The 17197-nt window shown below is 55.7% G+C and overlaps 1 protein-coding gene across 7 annotated transcripts in view; it reads left to right on the forward strand.

Annotated features, from left to right (window-relative positions):
* The first annotated feature begins 3776 nt into the window (after window positions 1-3776).
* The window catches only part of TRPV3 (transient receptor potential cation channel subfamily V member 3), a 33925-nt gene continuing 20504 nt past the window's right edge, over window positions 3777-17197 (forward strand). For all 7 annotated transcript variants that reach the window (XM_070482576.1, XM_014832700.3, XM_044744557.2 and 4 more), the window contains exons 1-6: window positions 3777-3912; window positions 6332-6452; window positions 12758-12862; window positions 13023-13109; window positions 13863-14017; window positions 14739-14915. In XM_070482576.1, the coding sequence (XP_070338677.1) occupies window positions 6334-6452; window positions 12758-12862; window positions 13023-13109; window positions 13863-14017; window positions 14739-14915 (643 nt within the window). In that variant the 5' untranslated portion in view covers window positions 3777-3912; window positions 6332-6333. The remainder of the gene's footprint in view (window positions 3913-6331; window positions 6453-12757; window positions 12863-13022; window positions 13110-13862; window positions 14018-14738; window positions 14916-17197) is intronic.

The raw sequence follows: 17197 nt of genomic DNA on the forward strand, positions 1-17197 counted from the left end.
CTCCCTCCTCCACATTCTCCAGCATCACATCTGCCCCCACACACGAGGTCTGTCACTAATGAGGTGGCCGGGTGTGAAGTGAGCCGTGGCCAGACCACAACCAATGAGCATAGACGAGGAATACTGACAACTAGACTGTATTGAGTGTTTACGCCAAGTGTTCAATGTGCGTTAGCCTTCAAGCCTCCTAACAGCCCGTGAATGGCTATTAGCTCCATTTTATAGACGAGAAAACCGGGGCTGGGACAGTTAATAAGGTTACACAGCCAGCAGACAGCATCGCCTGGGTCTAACCCCAGGCAGTCTGACTCTAAAGCCGGGAACTTAACTGCAGGCCTGGCTTCCCGGCAGAGAACGGGCTGGGGCAGGCCGGCCTGTCTCCGGTCAGAAGGGAGAGGGGAGGGCTTCTGGCTCCCTTTGTGGACCCGGGACCTGTTGCTCTTCCTGCAGGCCTTCCTCAGAAAATGTCGCATAGATGTCAGGTCTCTGAAAGTTTCTGTAAATTGGATCAACTTTCCAGCTCAGAGCTGGGAGAAATCTTGTGGTGGTCTTTTGTGAAATGAATGATCACAGCATTTTGTGTGAACCTGGTTTGTTTAAAGGACATGCCTGCATCTAGCCCATTCTTTTTCTTTTTGTATCTGTCACTGTCTCTTTATCTCTCTCTGTCTCCATGTCCCCCCTCCATCACTTGGAGGCGGGATGAGCCACAACCCAGAATCTCCGATGGGGCTGCTCCACTCTTCTAGCCCAGGGACAGCTAGGGCTTGCCAGGACGCAGACGGACCCTCTTCTGACCACTGTCGAGTGGGCCTGCTTAGGCCCAAGGCTGCTGATGGGGCTCTGCCTGGTTCCCAGGCCCTCCTCCTTCTTCGCTGCACCCAGTGGGGTGTTTCCTAGAGCGGGCCAAGGGGTCAGCCCCTCCCTGGCTGCACCCACCCCACAGAAACCCCTTTTCTCCCTCTTCTCTCTTGAGGGGAACCTTGGGGGCCTGCTGTCTGGGCCTGATGCCTGCCTGGTGTGTCCTCCGTGGGGCATTTTACTGTCCACAGCAGACAGATATGGCTCAGAGAGACACTGCTGACTGAGGCTTCCCCTCTGACCTCAGTCTGTCAAAATGGCACATGTGGGGTATGTTGGCAGACGTCTAGGGACTGCCTGAAATTCAGGCCTCTGGGGAGCAGGGCTGAGGCAGAAATATCCAGAGGCTGCCCTTTCCCTCTTCCTGCCAGCAGCCCACCCCTGACCCTATCTCCCCTTGTTATTTTGCTCCACACGCACAGCTGGTTTGAAAGGTCCCTCCTGGGAGTGTTACCTCTTTAGGCTCTGCTGGTTCCATCCACTGTCAGAGTTAGAGCTAAGGTCACTGATGACGGCTGGGCATAACTTAGCTCACGGCTGCACCAAGGAATGAGGAACTGGATTGTGGAGGGCAGTTTGTGAGTTCTTCCAGGCTGTGAATGAGTCCTACCGGTCACCCACGTGGCAGTCAAGGCTGAGCAGGCAATACTGGATTCTACGGGGCTCCAGGCTTGGCAGAAGGAGGCAGGACTCCCGCTCCATCCTCCTGCCCCTGTGCTGCATGGGGCCCAAACACAGGACAGGAATTACGCTAAGACAAGCCGGAGCCGGGCTTCAGACAGGCAGTGGCGCTGCCTTGGTTCGAACTGCTGGCTCAGCCCATCAGTTCCCTGTCTGACCACACTGGTGACAGCATCCCCAACAAGGCCCTGGGCCCCATACCCTGTAAGATTGGGCCAGCACAGCCCTTTGTGACTAAGGGGTCATGGCTGACTCAGTGGCCTGGGGCCACTCAGTGGGCTGCAGCCAGATGTGGCAGCCCAGCTCTGATACCCCACCGACTTCACGTTGCCCAAGCTCGTCACCGCTCCTTGAACGCGCTGAGGTCTCCTGCCTCTGAGTCCCTGCTTCCACGGCTCTTCTCCTGTAGATGCTCCTCCCTCCTTCAGAGTGCAGTCCAAATGCTCCTTCTTCCCTGAACCCATCCTCCACCTCCCTTCTTGGTGGCCCGAGTCCTCTTTGTCCTCATGACCTGTCTGCTGGGGTTAGGATTCCCGCCTGAGCCTTCTCCCACAGGGCCCACCTTCCCCGGCTCTGAAGCCCACACTGGCCCGCTGCTTCCCTGCCTGTGTGGGTTTAATCCCCACTATGTGTTGGATTGAATGGGATTGAATGGGGACCAGTCCAAAGGGGTGGAGCTGCCGCTTCCATGCGTTTGGGGTGGGCGTCGGGGTGGTGGCTCTGAGTCTGTCCGGCAACCTGGACCCTGGCCCACACACAGCAGAGGGGGGCCCCCTTACTCCTCGCCAGGCAGAGTGTGTGACTTTGGGTGGGAGACAGGGGTTTTTTTAGCCAGCTCCAGCCTGGCCTTTGAGAAAATGTGCTAACACAAGGCAAAACATAAGCCCTGAAATTGGGCAACCACTGAACCCCCAGGGCTCTGAGGCAACCAGAAGCGAGCTGGGAGGGGCGAGAGGCTGAGTCAGGAGGGGCAATTAACTGAGTAATAAAGGAAGGACTACGCTTGGTCCGAGACGGGGCTGTAATGTGGAGTTTCAGGGCGTGAGATTTTGAACTGTGTGTGTGGGAACTTTGGGAAACAGCCCCTACTTCACTCACACCCAAAGCCTATTGGCCACAAAGCCAGATTTTCTGCCCCTTCCTGGCCACGGGTCCTGCTGCCCCATGGTCAGAAGCCTGACCCCGCCTCCTGCCTCTCCCCAGGCCTGGCAGGTTGTGGTGATGAAGGATCGAGGGGCTTGCCCCCGGTGGCAGTCAGGGAAGTCCCTGCTGCGTCAGTCACTGGGGCCACCGTCCCTGTCAGCAGAGACTTCCTGCCCCATCCCAGTCCAGTCCTGCCTGCAGGAACAGGTATGCAATTCCTGAGTGATGTGGAGACAGGCAGGCCCGCCAGACTAGCTCCGCCCCCTTCCTGGCTGTGGCCTGGGCCCCAGGGAGGGCACAGAGTGTTCCTTGAAGCTCTGGCCATGGAGGCAGGTGGCCTGGTGGTTGCTGGGAGAATGAATCGCATGACAAAAAAAATAATAGCTAATAGCTGTCCTGGTTTAATGAGTTCTTTCTGAGCTCTGGGACTTGTTCTAGCCCTTTCTATGTGTTCTCTCATTTAGGCCCCACGGTAACTCTGCAAGGTGGGTTTATTATGCACATTTCACAGATGAGGAAACTGAGGCTCGGGAGAAATGACTTTCCCAAGGCCATGCAGTCAGAAAGGACTGAGGCCATCTGACACCAAGGTCTGTGGAACCTAATTTCTGCTGGGGAGGACTGGATGGCGACTTCCTTTGTCTCTGAGGGGACTTGAGCCCAGACTTTGAAGGATGGATACCAAATCTTGAGACTGGCTGCCTTGGGGTCAGCTGGGCCAGTCTGTAGCCGTGGCCTTGCCTCCCGGGGCTCAGGACAGAGCACTTGACTGTTCATTAGGCCCTCCCACCAGCAGGAGCTCTTTGACTCCCCACAGCATTCCTGGGAAGTAGGTATTATGATTCTCATTTCCCAGTTGGGGAAACTGAGGCCCATGATGGGAAGCATTGAGACAAGAGAGGGAAGAGTTGGGACCAGAACTTCAGCCTTGGGATCTACTGCCTCTCCTGCCATCTCCAGGGTTGGAATGAGCTTGGGTGTGGGGGTGACTCACACAGGGCAAGTGGGCGGGCAGGCGCTACAGCTATGGCTGGTGGGTGTGGCCTGCCTGTGCACTTAGGGCAGGTGGCCTGGCCAGTTCTGCCTCCGATGCTTCATTCCAGCCATCCCTCTGCCTGCGATGAGAGCCTCTTGCCTCCTCAGCCACAGTCCCACTGAGGGGCCTTGGGCCTGGGACATGCGGTGATCTCAGAGCAAGGGCAGCCACCACCGCCTGGACCTCACCAGGTGAGTCCTCACCGCACATGGCAGCCAGCGCCCTCCAAGGCCCTGGGACAGCCCAGAGTGAGGACCTCAGGGGTCTTCTGGGCCATGTCTGCCCTTTGCCAACAGGCCTCGGGGGAAGGTTGGGAGGGAGCTTGGGCGTCTGGCAGGGGAAACAAGACTAGACGTGAGCTCTTGGCGGCAGGGAGTGTCCAGGGGCACAGGTTCTGATGGGTCAGGGAACCTTTCCCTGAGGTTTGGGACCTTGGGCAGGGAGAATGCTCACAGTTGCCCAGGGCCAGAAGTGAGGCTCCTGTCTCCCCCAGCAGGCCCAGGGATGTGACTCTCCAGGGCAGTAGTGTGATGACAGCTCAGGATGGCACGAGGTGGCCCCAGAGCTTGAGACAGACAGGGTCCAGACAACCCATAGGTGCTGGGTCAGCAGCTGTGAGGGCTCCCTGTGGCCCCGGGCCTGGTCCATGTCCCAGGAAAAGCCATTCCAGTCTGTCTTAGGGCTCAGGAAGCACTTCCCAGGTAAGGTGAAAAAACCCAATCCCCGAGAGAGGGAGGGCCAGGGCAGGGAGAGAGTCCAGCAGGTGAGAATGCAGTTTAAGGTGTGACTCAGGGAGCTAATTATAGCTGCCGCAGCCCTGGTCTAAAGTTTTCCCGACCCTCTCCTGCCCCGGCTGCCCAGGGCTGCCCCACACTCACGGGCCCAGGGCAGGGAGGATGGAAGAGCCAGCTCTCCTGGGTGAGAGCTTTAGGGTCCTTGGGGAGCATTCGGCCCACTTCTCAGGAAGGAAAACAGAGGCCCAGGGAGGGGTCAGAGACATGTCCCTCATGCCTCTCCTTCACTCTTGACCCAGCCCAGCCTTTTAGCCCCACCTGTCCATGGGTCACCCTGGGTTGGGGAAGGTGGTAAAGACCACCCATCCTCATCGGGCTGTGACTGGGGACACGGCCAGGGACCTGCTGTTCACCGTTCTCTCTCAATGGGCTTTTCCACCTGTCTGGCCTGGAAGGCCCTCCTCAAACTCCCTGCCTCATGGAGCCCGCATTCCAGGGCCAAAGGCCTCCCCTGGACACCTCCTCCTCTCCCAAGGCTGCTCACTTTTAGTCGGGGTGGGGGAGGGGCTGTCCTCTTTCCAAACCTCACTCCGGTCGGACGGATGGCAACCTGCTCTAGAGTCTTCCTTCCGGCGGCTTTCTTAGTTGAGGCAGGATCACCAGTGGCCCCAGCTCCACCCCACGCAGCTGGGCTCTTCTTACAGTAATCCTCCCCCCATCCCACCTCTGTGACTCTGAGGGGGCTCTCTGTGGACAGCTCCAGCTGAGACTGGTCCCCCATTAAATGCTGCACAGTCACCTCCTATCCACACGCTTTCCCCTGTCCATCTCCCCCTCTATGGCCAGCCTACCCTTCCCCGTCCTGACGGCCCCGCAGCAGCTTCCTCCTGGTCCCTTGGCCCTGGTCTCCACCTCCCATGCAGCCTGCTCTCTCTAACGTGGCTATAACCTGGAGCCCTCCCATGTCCCGGCTGCCGCTGCCCTGGAGATGAGCCACAGCTCCTGACCGTGTTCTGGGCCTTCACAGTGTGGCCCAGCCTGCTCTCCCTGCCAGTGCTCCCCATGAATGACCAGGCTCTCCAGCCCACCAGCTCCTTGCCACTCGCTGAACTTTCTCGACCCCTGCTCTTTGCTCAGGCTGTCTGGATTGCCCATCCTCTGCACAGTCTCCTCGGAAGATCTACCAGTCCCTCTTCCTAGCATCTTCCTCTGAGCCCAGCACAGGGTCCAGCCGTACTGAGCATCAATAAAGCAGGTCTGGACTGAGGGCTGCCTTCTCTGCCCCAGGAGAGGAGGCTTAGCTGTTCCCTCCAGGCGAGAAGGGAATCCACTGGACAGACAGCCACGAGGCTGGCTACACTCAGCTTCGGGTGGGTGAGAGAGGTGATCAGTGTGTTAACTGCAGAGACCACCAGTGTGCTGAGAAATCCAAAAACCAGAGGACCCTGAGGCTGTGATATTAGGAGCATAGCGTCTAGAGCAAAGGAGATGACAGTCCTGCTCTGTTGAGGAGAGCTCTGAACACAAAACCTGAGAGGACATTGAGAAGGCAGAACTTATTCTCAGGAGTCCACCTGGAGGTTGGTGGGGCTGGTGATGATGTCTTGAGAGAGGCTAAGGGCATGGTGGTCTCTACCTGGAAGCTCTTCTGGGCTCTCCTAGCACCCACAGGAGCAGGGGGCTGGAGCAGAGAGCAGGGGAAGGTGTGGGGATAGTCTCCCTGCCCCTGAGAAGTGTTGGTGGCCTGGGAAGGAAGGGAGTGAGCTCCCTGTCCTAGGGGGTGTGAGCAGGGGCCACATCATGTGCCACACAGGGGTCTGGAGCCCCCTGAAGCTCCTCTAGGCCTCCTTGACCTCACCTCTGAGCTGTGTTCCAGCCATGAATGCCCACCCCAAGGAGATGATGCCCCTCATGGGCAGACGAGCCACCATCCCCGGTGCGCACCCTGCCATCCTGCAGGAGAAGAGGCCGGCGGAGCTCACCCCCACCAAGAAGAGGTAGGACTGGCAGGCCCAGGCCTGGGTGCCGTGCTCTGAGGGCTCTTTCCTGGGGTGGACCTGAGACTCAGTCTCATCTGGGTGCCCTGGTGCCCGACTAGGGATAACTGGGGGCGGGGGAGAGCAACACTGCACACTCAGGGGCTGAGCTGGGGAGGTCAGTACAACTGGAATAATCAGGGAGGCCTCCCTGGAGGGGTCAGGGGTCACTGAGGCATAAACATTCAGGAAGGCTCCTGGGGGAGGCGAGGGATTGCTGGAGCCATGCTTGAGACGAGGAGCAAAAGGCGGGTGGGAATTCTAGGTCGCCTGGGCCCCCTACTGGGTACATTTCCCATGCACACCAAGGCTTTCACACCCACTGTGTGCCCAGCCAGGTTGCTCAGGCTCTCTAACCCCATGTGTGGAATGGGGATGCTAGCAATGTAGCCAACCGGTAGCATGAGGGTTAACCGGGATCGTGCCAACAAAGTCCTCAGCACTGTGCCTCGGGTGGTCAGTGCCGAGCCCATGTTGGTGTTGATAGTGGTTTTGTTGTCTCCATCTTCATTTTCATCATCGTCATCGTCGTTGTCACTCCACAGGGCCCCTGGGAACTGGGTAGGCCTGGGATGGTTATGATCACTTCTCAGTTGGGGACACAGAGGAGGCGGGAGCAGGGAAGGCACTTCTTTAGGATCAGACCTGGCCCCTGAGCCATCTCCACTGCAGTCCCTTCACCCTCTCCACCAATTCAGTGCCCCTCCTCCACCCAAGCTGTGCTCTCCTTGGACCTGGGTGGGCCCCAGGTCTTGGTTGGCCCATTTGCCCCCTCCTCTGCCCCCACCCCAGGCCCCCTCTTAGGCCAGAGGTGAACTTGGCGCTTTCCCTCTGTCGGATCAAGTAATAATTGCCGAGGTCTTCTGTGCACCAGGCCTGGGGCTGGGCCCAGGCGGGGGACACGGGAACACAGAGAGAAAGAACGCCCGCCCCTGCTCAGACTGGTTGGCGAGAGGGGCACCAAGGAGAATGTGGGAAGTGACCTGGAGAGAGGGTGGAACTACGTGGGGCAGGGCCTGAGGAGGGGCAGGTCGTTCTGATTCTGTGGGCAGTCTCGGGGCACTTCCTGGAGCAGGTGGCGTTAGAGTGGACGATGGCAGGTGGAGAGGAAGGGAAAGGGCATCCTGGGCAGAAGTTTGGGGCAGGAACCAGTGCGGAGTCCCATGTGGCTGAAGTGCTGGGTGGGTGGGGGAGTCTTTGGGGAGACAAATCCCACTGGGACTGGGTCTTGGCAGGCAGTTAAGGAGACTGGACAAACCTGAGGGCAGTGGGGAGCCACAGACGGATTTGGTTGGGAGAGGGAGGGCGTGGTGAGGTTTGCATTTTGGAAAGGATACTCTGGGTGATCTCTGTGGATGATGGATTGGAGGGGAGGCTGTTGGGAAGCTCAAGTGTCAGGTGGTGAAGTCTGAGCCTGGGTAGTCAGGAATGGAGAAGAGGGGATGGATCAGAGAGGTACGGGATCACGGGGTCTATAGGATCCACTATGGGAGGGGAGGAGGAAGAGGACTAAGAGACATCACCTTCTTCTGGTGGGGGGACCTGGAGGGACGTTGGGGCCGTCTCTGACATGGGCACTCCAGAGGAGAAGGAGCAAGGTCAGGAGTTCAGGCGGAAATGTTGGCTGAGAGGTGTCTGAGGGACATCCAGGTGGAAGCTCCATCCTGGAGTGCAGGAGAGAAAACTGGATGGACGTGGAGATCAGACAGGTGTTGGTGGGACCGTGGGGGCAGCCTGCGTCTGGGTGAGAGTAGAAATGTCCTTGAGCTAAGCCACAAACACGGCCCTCCTGCCTCTCTTCCCATCCCCCTCCCTCCCGCTGTCTCAGGGGAGGTTTGCACCTCAGGAAGGATTGAGGACAGGGTTTTGGGAAAATCCCAGGTTCTTCCTACAGTCCGACTGCCTTTTCTGAGCACATGCCTGTTCACGAACTTCCCTCCAGGTTCAGCTCTGCCGACAGCCTTGGCCCAGCCAGGGGCCCGGGTGTGTGACCTTTGTCTCATGAAGCGGTGGCTCCTTCTCTTTCCCCAGGGCTCTTTGAGGGCCCTCACATGCTTACTTCTCCCCAGACCACGAAAGTTTGGGCATCTTCCTCAGAACTAAGTATAGGACTCAGGCCTTGAAAGACAAAGAAAAGAAAAAATCATATGTAAATAAAGAGGGCAATTCTGACCACTAAGGAAATAGGTAGTAATGGTGGAATTGAAGGCACTAAAAAGTCAAGTCTGGGGAGAGACTTGTGGACCTGGAACTTTTCCTGAACTATCATGCCACTCCCCAAGAGCAGCTGCCACCATGATGTCCTTACTGGGCTCTGGGCAAGGTGACGCGCAGGGACAGAGACGCAGGCCAGGGAAAGCTGCAGAGGAGCTGGCCTTATGCAGCTCAGAACCTGGGCATTTCTTGGGACAAAGCAGGTGAGACAGGCTCCTCCCAGCCCTGGGGCTGCTTAGTGATAGTTCTTTGCCTTCAAAGGGACAGAAATGCTGGAGAAATGGTGCCGAGCTGTCTGTGTACCTGAGTTAGCAACATCCAGGTGGTATCTTTGGTCTGGGCCAAAGGTAGGAATAAATAATCAGCATCTGCTGCCAGTCAGGAGCCAGACCTTGCCATCTGCTCATGATGGCGGGTGACATGTGGCATGTGCAGTGGCAAGTAGAGCAGGCTTGGGGCAGGCTCTCACGGTCTAGTAGCTCCCTGCCCCAGGAATTAGGTCTTTGCCCACAGTTGGGTCCTTTCCGGCCCGGCTCTCACCACTCTCTTTTCCAGCCACCGAAGACTTCCTTCCTCAGACACAGCCCTCATTTTCCCACCAGGGAGACTTTTCTCACGCTGCTGTCTCTGCTTCCGGGGCTTTTCCCAAACCACAGGTTCATTTCAAGACATGGACCAAATCCCACCCTGACAGAGCATGGAGCCCTCCTGGGTCCCTGTCCTTGACTGGAAGAACCTTCTCTTCCCTGAGCTCCCACAGCCCGGCTCCTCTCTGAAGAGGTTGTTGGGATGATGACGTAGTGCTGGTTGAGATCTCTGAGGACACGGTCTCTGGAAAGGTCATCTCTTCCCTCCCTGGCCCCCGAGTTTCCTATGCAGAGCATGTTAGTAGTTTTTGAATAAGTGGGTGAGTCAGTGAAGGAGCAGGCAAGACAACCAGAGAAGGAATGGGTGAGTTGATGAGTAAGCAGCTGGTGGCTCAGCACGAGTGAGGACGCTCCACCGTGAGATGAGGAAACGCTTCTTCCCTCTGGCCCTCAGTCTCCAGGCCTGGAGTAGATAGATGTTCTCATGATCTGGTTTCGTGGACCATCCTTGGGGCCCCTGTGGGCTCTGGGAGGGGGCCTGAAAAGGAGGGGACAAGGAGGAGTGGCAAAAGGACCCCTCTTCACCGTCTTGCTCAAGGCTGAGAAGGAGAGGTGAGGGCTTTGGGTGACTGAGAGCCCAGTGGGAGTTATTTGAGGGGTTCAACCTCCCAACAACATTTACAGTTTAAGATTGTGTTGGTCTGTTTGTTTCTTGGTCCAGCCCACTGGTCTCTCCATCTATCCACCTATCTACCCACCCAACTACTCATTCCTTAGCCAGTAGTCTAACCTCCCTTTCTTCCTTCATTCCTTCCTTCCTTCCTTCTATCCATCCTTCCATGTATCCATCCACTCAGCTGCCCATCTAGCCAAGCAGCCATTCTTTTATCTGTCCCTCATTGCCTATCCATCCTTCCACTCATCCCTTCCGTTAGGTCTTCTGAGTGTCACCAGTAATGCTGGGTTCTGGAGAATCAAGGACAAAGCACTTGTAGTTCCTGCCATTGAAGAACTTACAGCCAAAAGATAGTGTGTTGTCCAGAGAAGGGAAAGCAATGGCCTCACTGTGCTATAACCTGTTCTGACCCTTGGGGCCAGTTCTGACCAACTCACTGGAACCATAGTTCTGAGAGGGGATGAGTTTTTCTCCATTTATTCACCACTGTATCCCCATCTTCTAGAACAGTGCTTGGCACATTGTAGGTGCTCAATAAATTGTTGTTGAGGAAATGCACTATTGAGGAGGCTAGAGAGGTAGAGTTGGGTGGAGGACAGGGGAGAGGCTGGACCACTGGCCTGGGGAAGTCGCTGCAGGTGTGGGAGTTGCGCTCTGTCTCTAGAAAGTTCTGCAAGTCTCAACCAGGATGTTTCGGGGCTGAGTTGCCAGCAGACATGTTTGAAGTCCCTGGGCCAGAGATGCCATAGTGGTGTGCAGACAGCTTCCAGGTGGCAGTTCTGGGGCACTGCAGGAGTGCAGTGAACCTGTGACCAGACTGGATGACCTCTAATACCCACTTCAGCTGGATAGTCCATAAGTGGATGATCCTGGAGCTGCTCCAGAGTCTGGGCCTTAGGGACCATTTGGCCTAACCATTCTCCATCCAGGTGAGGACACTTAGTCTAGAGAGGCCAAATGACCACCTAGGGTCACACAGGAGGCAGAGGCAGAGCTAGACTGGAACCCAGGGATCGGGCTCCCAGCTAGGGGTTTGCTCCTTCCTTTGTTTTCTCTTTTGGAAGAAGGATTTGATTTTAGGTCAGGTCAGAAGTTTCCTCTTGAGGGTGAGGGCCAACGTGTCAGCCAGCACTGCCCCCCTGCTGATGCCCCATTTCTGGATTAGTTCTGAGCCTTCCGGGCTTGTCTGTGCCTGGACAGAAGGCCTGGGTCTCCCTCCTGCTCGCCTCACCGCGGAAGTGTCTGTGTGGAGAGGCCTCCTTCTGTGCTGACTCCCTGGAGCTGGTTTGGCTGGGAGAGATCCAGAGGCCCAGGGGAGAGCAGAGCGGTGTGGACAGTGGCGTGAGCTGTGAGCCCGGATGTCACAGGTTCTCTGACAAACTTGGCTTCCACTCTGGCGGGTGACCATGGATGAGCTGCTTCTTCACCCTGGGCCTCTGCTCCCTCATCTGTAGGGTGGGGCCACAACCCCACCCCTGCTGCCCTCCCCTTCGAACTTGGTATGGCTGGACTGCCCTTTGGGAGCTGTTCTGTGGTCTTGTGAGGCAGGGAGGAGGCGTGTCGATCCCTCTGGGCCTGGGAAGGAGGCAGGCAGCACAGGTGCTTAGGAGAGGGGCCTGCTGGTCAGGAGGCCACTGTCCCCGGCCGGGACACAGAGTCAGGTCACAGAGCCAGCAGTTGTGCTGCGGCAGCCTCAGGATGGGGGGTTGCTGTCACCGAGGTCCCCCTCAGCCTGAGCCTCATTGCCATGAGAAGGCTTGTTTCCGAGTACGTGACTGTGGGCTCTGACAGCACACCTGTCTGCATCTGTGGGTGTGTCTGTGTCTGTCTGGGGCATCTCATTTCGGGTGTGTGTCTTGCCTCTCTTGGGGCAATGAGTCCCTTCCCTGGGGCTTGGCAAGGTCACGGCCCGCGGCTCCCTCCCAGCCCCAGGGAAGAGTGGACCCTTCACTCGCCCCTCCCCTGCTCCTCACCTCCACTGTTCAGAGGGGCTTCCTGGGTTTTCCTGCTTGACAGGGGATTCTCAGCCCTGTCTCCTGACCCTCAGTTCCTCCCTAATCTAGATCAGCTGTTCTCAGCCTATTGTCTGTGCTGACAAACGAGAGGAGTGATGATCAGAGGGGGTTGAGTGGGGGTGGGGACTGCATCGAGAGGAGTGATGATCAGAGGGGGTTGAGTGGGGGTGGGGACTGCATCGGAGCAGCCAGGGTAACTGCAGCCCTTTGCCTGTCCCTCAGGAGCCAGAAACAGCCCTTGCAGGGCTCAGAGTCTTGGCAGCTCCCTGGCAGGGCTCTTGCTTCAGCCCTGAGGCCTCAGGGGCCCTTAGAGGGTGATGGGGAAGTCTAGCTCCCACTGCCACGTTCCCCATCTCTGGGAGTCCTTTGTGCCTGGAGGCAGCTGCAGACAGGAGAATCCCCCTCAGGCCACCCCAGTAGAGACTCCTGGGTTCATCTATGCAGTACTTCCAGTGGCAGGAGTCACCCAGACCCAGCTTTGAATCCAGGTCTCCACCTATCTGCTGTGTGATCTCAGGCAATTTGCTTGACCTAAGAGCCTCCACACACCCATCTGTGAAATGTGGGTGATGATGACAGCACCGCCCCACCCCTCCCCGCCTCAGCTCCAAGCTGCTGTGAGGGTTAGCAAGGCGCATGGGCACAGAGGCCTGTGTGGAGCTGGCTGAGAGCGAGTGCTCTGCGTGGGTGGCTACCGTGGCAGCAGGCTCATAGGACACACAGGTGGACAGGCCGTGTTCCAGCTCTAAGGGCCTTGCTTGGTTGTCCCCCCAGTGCACACTTCTTCCTGGAGATAGAAGGATTCGAGCCCAACCCCACTGTCACCAAGACCTCTCCCCCTGTCTTCTCCAAGCCCATGGACTCCAACATTCGGCAGTGGTGAGTACCGGCCCCTCCCCAGCCCCCTGCCCCGCCAGCCCTCAGCTCCAGCGGGCGGGCAGTGGTTCGCCCTCGGCCACAGGGCCAGGCCTGGCTATGGCATGCTGCCACGGTCCATTTTGAAGCTTGTCTTTCTCTCTTCCCTCCTCCCACCCTCCAGCATCTCCGGCAACTGTGATGACATGGACTCCCCGCAATCTCCTCAGGATGACGTGACAGAGACCCCATCTAATCCCAACAGCCCCAGGTGAGCCTGGCCCTTTCCCTCCTCCCACAGTGCCCACCAGGCAGGTGCCAGAGGGACAGGCATCGGGACCCTGCAGGGAAGAGAAAGAAGCTGCCACTCCTGGTGGGTTGGGAGAAACGTCTGGGCCCGTGACTGTGATGTACAGGAAATTTGGGGGGAAAGGAATATTGCATTTTATCAACTATAAAAGTAATACCCACTCATAAAACATTTAAACAACAATATGCAGCAGGATGAGAACTGAAGACAATACCATATACATAAATTAAAAGCACATGCATGTAAACCATCAAATATCGATGTGCATTTTGCAAGAACACACACAAACAAAAGGATACCCACCAATACATTGCCACGGCTGCCTCTTTGGAATGTTGAATGCAGGGAGCGTTAGCTGAAAAGAATTCAAATAACACAAAATATGAAAAAGACATTTCCCTTCCCCTAATCCCACACTTTCGAGGCAATCACTATCAACAGGTAGGCGTATATCCTTCCTGATCGTTACTATGCATACCCAAATGTATATTTTGATAAAATGTGATTGTGTTTGGATTTGAAGGGGAGCCTGCATGGGGCAACACGGATCCCAGGGCCCCAGCACTGATGGAGGGGAGTTCAGGCGTTGTGACAGGTGTGGGAGACATTGGGGACTGTGCAGCACCCTCTAGGCACGGAGGCTCTGGTTGGGGAAGGGGAGGGAGTGGGGTGGTGTTGCACGCATGCTGAGTCAGAGACGTTTTCTGATTTCAGTGCAAACCTGGCCAAGGAAGAGCAGAGGCGAAAAAAGAGGCGGCTGAAGAAGCGCATCTTCGCGGCCGTGTCGGAGGGCTGCGTGGAGGAGCTGCTGGAGCTGCTGGCCGAGCTGCTGGAGATTTGCAAGCGGCGCCGCAGCCTGGACGTGCCTGGTCAGTGCCTGGCCCTGGCAGAGGGTGCAGGGTGGAGGTCCTACTTTGTTCCTACTGTCTACCCACCACCTCCCCCAACAGCCTTGAATGCTGGGCTAGGGACTTTGAACCTGGCTCTGAGGGCAGTGAGGAGCTATGGAAGGGCTTAGAGAGGTGAGGGTCATGGCAGAGTTGGGACCCCAGCAGCAGGGCTGAAGGAGGGGGACAGCTCTTCAGGGAATGGCACTGGCAGAACTCAAGGACATGGGGAATGAGTTCAGGGTGGTGCCTTTTGGGCTTGGGTGACGTGGGTGATGGAACCCTACTTGTCTTGGGGACCAGGAGTAGCAGGCAGGGGGAGGCAATGAGCTCTATTTGCAGGCTCCCAGGAGGGGGGGGTGGTGGCTGGAGATTTCAGGGGTCAGCACTGAGGGGAACAGTGGGAAGCCAGGCTGTGGGGGAGATTGCCTCCTGCCAGGGAGAGGGTGCCTAAAGCAAAAGGCCTAGACTGAGGCTCTCGTGGGCAGAGAGGGAAAAGCCAGCAAAGGAGCTGGAGGAGAAGCAGCTGGAGAAGGGGAAAGAGAGGGGGATCTCAGGGGTCAGGGAGGCCAGCGCAGGGCATGGAGCAGAGTCTTGGTTCTGAGACTGCAGCCCCCACACCCTGGCCTCCCCTCCTCTGGGCTGGGAGGGTCCAGGGCAGCGGGGCCCCTTCTGCAGTTCCATCCTGTGGCCCTGCCTGCAGACTTCCTCATGCACAAGCTGACGGCCTCCGACACGGGGAAGACCTGCCTGATGAAGGCCTTGTTAAACATCAACCCCAACACCAAGGAGATCGTGCGGATCCTGCTGGCCTTCGCGGAGGAGAACGACATCCTGGACAGGTTCATCAACGCTGCATACACAGAGGAGGCCTATGAAGGTATCCTGCCTGTGGGAGGGGCTGCACAGACAGGGATCCTGAGGGTGGGTGGGGGCCGTGCCACGCAGGGGCACTGCTGTCCTTGAAAGCCCAAAGCATTCATCATGGTGCCCAGCTCATAGCGGACACTCCTCTCTCCCGTCTTTTGTTCTGCAAATAATTTTGAGCACTGACCATGTGCCAAGCATTGTTTCTGGCACTGGGGTGCAGTGGTGAACCAGACAGATGAAGACCACTGCTCTAAATAAGGTAATTTTAGTTGGAAAATGCTATGAAAATAAAATAAAAGAAGATAATGTTACCAAAAGGAATTGGATGGGCAACGTTAGAGTGGACGGTCAGAAAGGTGACCCTTGACTTGAGGCCTGCATGATGAGAAAGATCCAGAGCAAAAGCTGGAGCTGGGAACAAGCTTGGCACGTTTGAGGAACAGGAAGAAGGCCAGAGATGAGGTTAGAGAGGTGGTTGGGGCTGACACATTGCAACTAGTATCGTCATCATCATTATATAATTAACCACCCCATTTGGGGTTCAGTTTTGTGGCTTCTCTCTTACGTGAAGTGGAGAGGGGGCAAGGAGACCAAATTTGGGATAGTGTTTCCCTGCCCAGGAAATCCAGTGTGAATAATCAGTAAGGTGTGTCCTCATTTGAGTTTTTGGAGTCAGTAAACATCCCGTCAGGGTCTTATGAGGTGATTGCGGCACAAATCATGGGCTCAAGAAGAGCTGGATGCCATCTTGCTGAAATGCCAGGGGACACTAAACATCTCAGCTTTTTGCAGGTGGGAGTCTAGCTTGGGCCCATAACTTTTCTCACGGGTGAAAGTCATTTTATTTTTATTCGTTTATTTAAACTCTGCAGACTTTCAAAAAGGTTTTTGTTACCTACAAGAAAAAGTCAAGGATGTGAAAAACTAGAGTTTATCAATTGGAGGAGAGAAAACCCAGGGAAGATTGCTGCAACTGAGTGCTGAATGGCACACTGAGCTCCTTGGTAGCCAAAGCAAAGAGAGAAACTAGATGGACTATATAATGTTCTCAGCCTGTCACTTCGGAGTTGACACTAGTTCTGTAGCCAGGGGGGTTTAGGCCAGTGCCTCAAACTTGCCTGTCCTTATTCTTCTCCCTTTTCAGTCTCCTTCTCTTTCCTCCTTTCTTCTTGTCAGTATTGCAGGGACTTACAGATTCCCCCTTCTCATAGCACATTCTCCTTGAGGGCAAGGATGGAGTCTGTCTTGCCCACAGTGGATTCTTTGGTGTCCCTTAGGTCTCACGGAAGAGGCCCTTAATAAATATTTTTTGAATAAGTGAATAAATTAGGGTTGGTGTCTCTATTAAGGCTTTGCTGTCCTGGCTGCAAATCCTTACTTCTCTCCTTTCTCAGCCTCGCCATCCCTTCCTTCTTTCATGGATCAGCCTCTTGCTGGGGGGCTTGTGGCAGCCGGGGAGCACTCACGCTCTCTCTGCCTGGTAGGAGGAGCCTGTGACTCCCATCTTCCCAGAAACCGAGCCCTCTTCCTCCCCTTGATGGTATCTGCTGACACCCCTCCTTCAGGGTTTTTAGGCACTCCCTGACAGCAGGGGCCGAGGGGCTCCAGGACCGCCAGAGGAGCATTTTTCCTCACCTTGGGCAGGTTACCCTGCCTTTCTGAGCCTCAGTTTCCCCATCTGGCAGAGGCTAATATTTCCTTCCTATGCTGCAAAGAGAATCTGATGACAACTTTATTAATATATGTATTTTCAGCATTTAATCAGAGGCCTTCAGAAACTTAATTTTTCTTTTAACAATTAAAAAATTTTTATTATAAGAAAATTTTAAGCATGCGTTTGAGATATTAGCACAATGAACCTCTATATATCCATGATCCAGATTCAACATAACAATTTATTTTTAATGACATAAATAACACATGATTAGAGTTTCATTGTAAACATTCAAATATTTTAATTAAGTTAAAAAAAAAATCTTTCCCCTGTTTCCCACTCCCCTCTCCAGAGCTGATTATTATGGTGTGCATCCTTTGAGGACTGTCCTAGACTTTTGACATATGTGTATATGTGCACACAGAAGCAGATAGTTTTCTTTCGTATTCATTCATCTATTTATTTAACATAAAATAGCATTGTGTTGTTTGTACTATTCTACAACTTGCTTTGTTTTGGGTTATCGATGTATCTTAGGTCAGAACACGAAATTCTGCCTCCTTGTCACCCGCTTGGTCCGAGTCCCGCGGGAGGGTGGCTATTCTCACCATTCCCCTGTTGGGAGACATCCAGGGGGT

The sequence above is a fragment of the Equus asinus genome, chromosome 13, assembly GCF_041296235.1.
Source record: "Equus asinus isolate D_3611 breed Donkey chromosome 13, EquAss-T2T_v2, whole genome shotgun sequence".
NCBI lineage: Eukaryota > Metazoa > Chordata > Mammalia > Perissodactyla > Equidae > Equus > Equus asinus.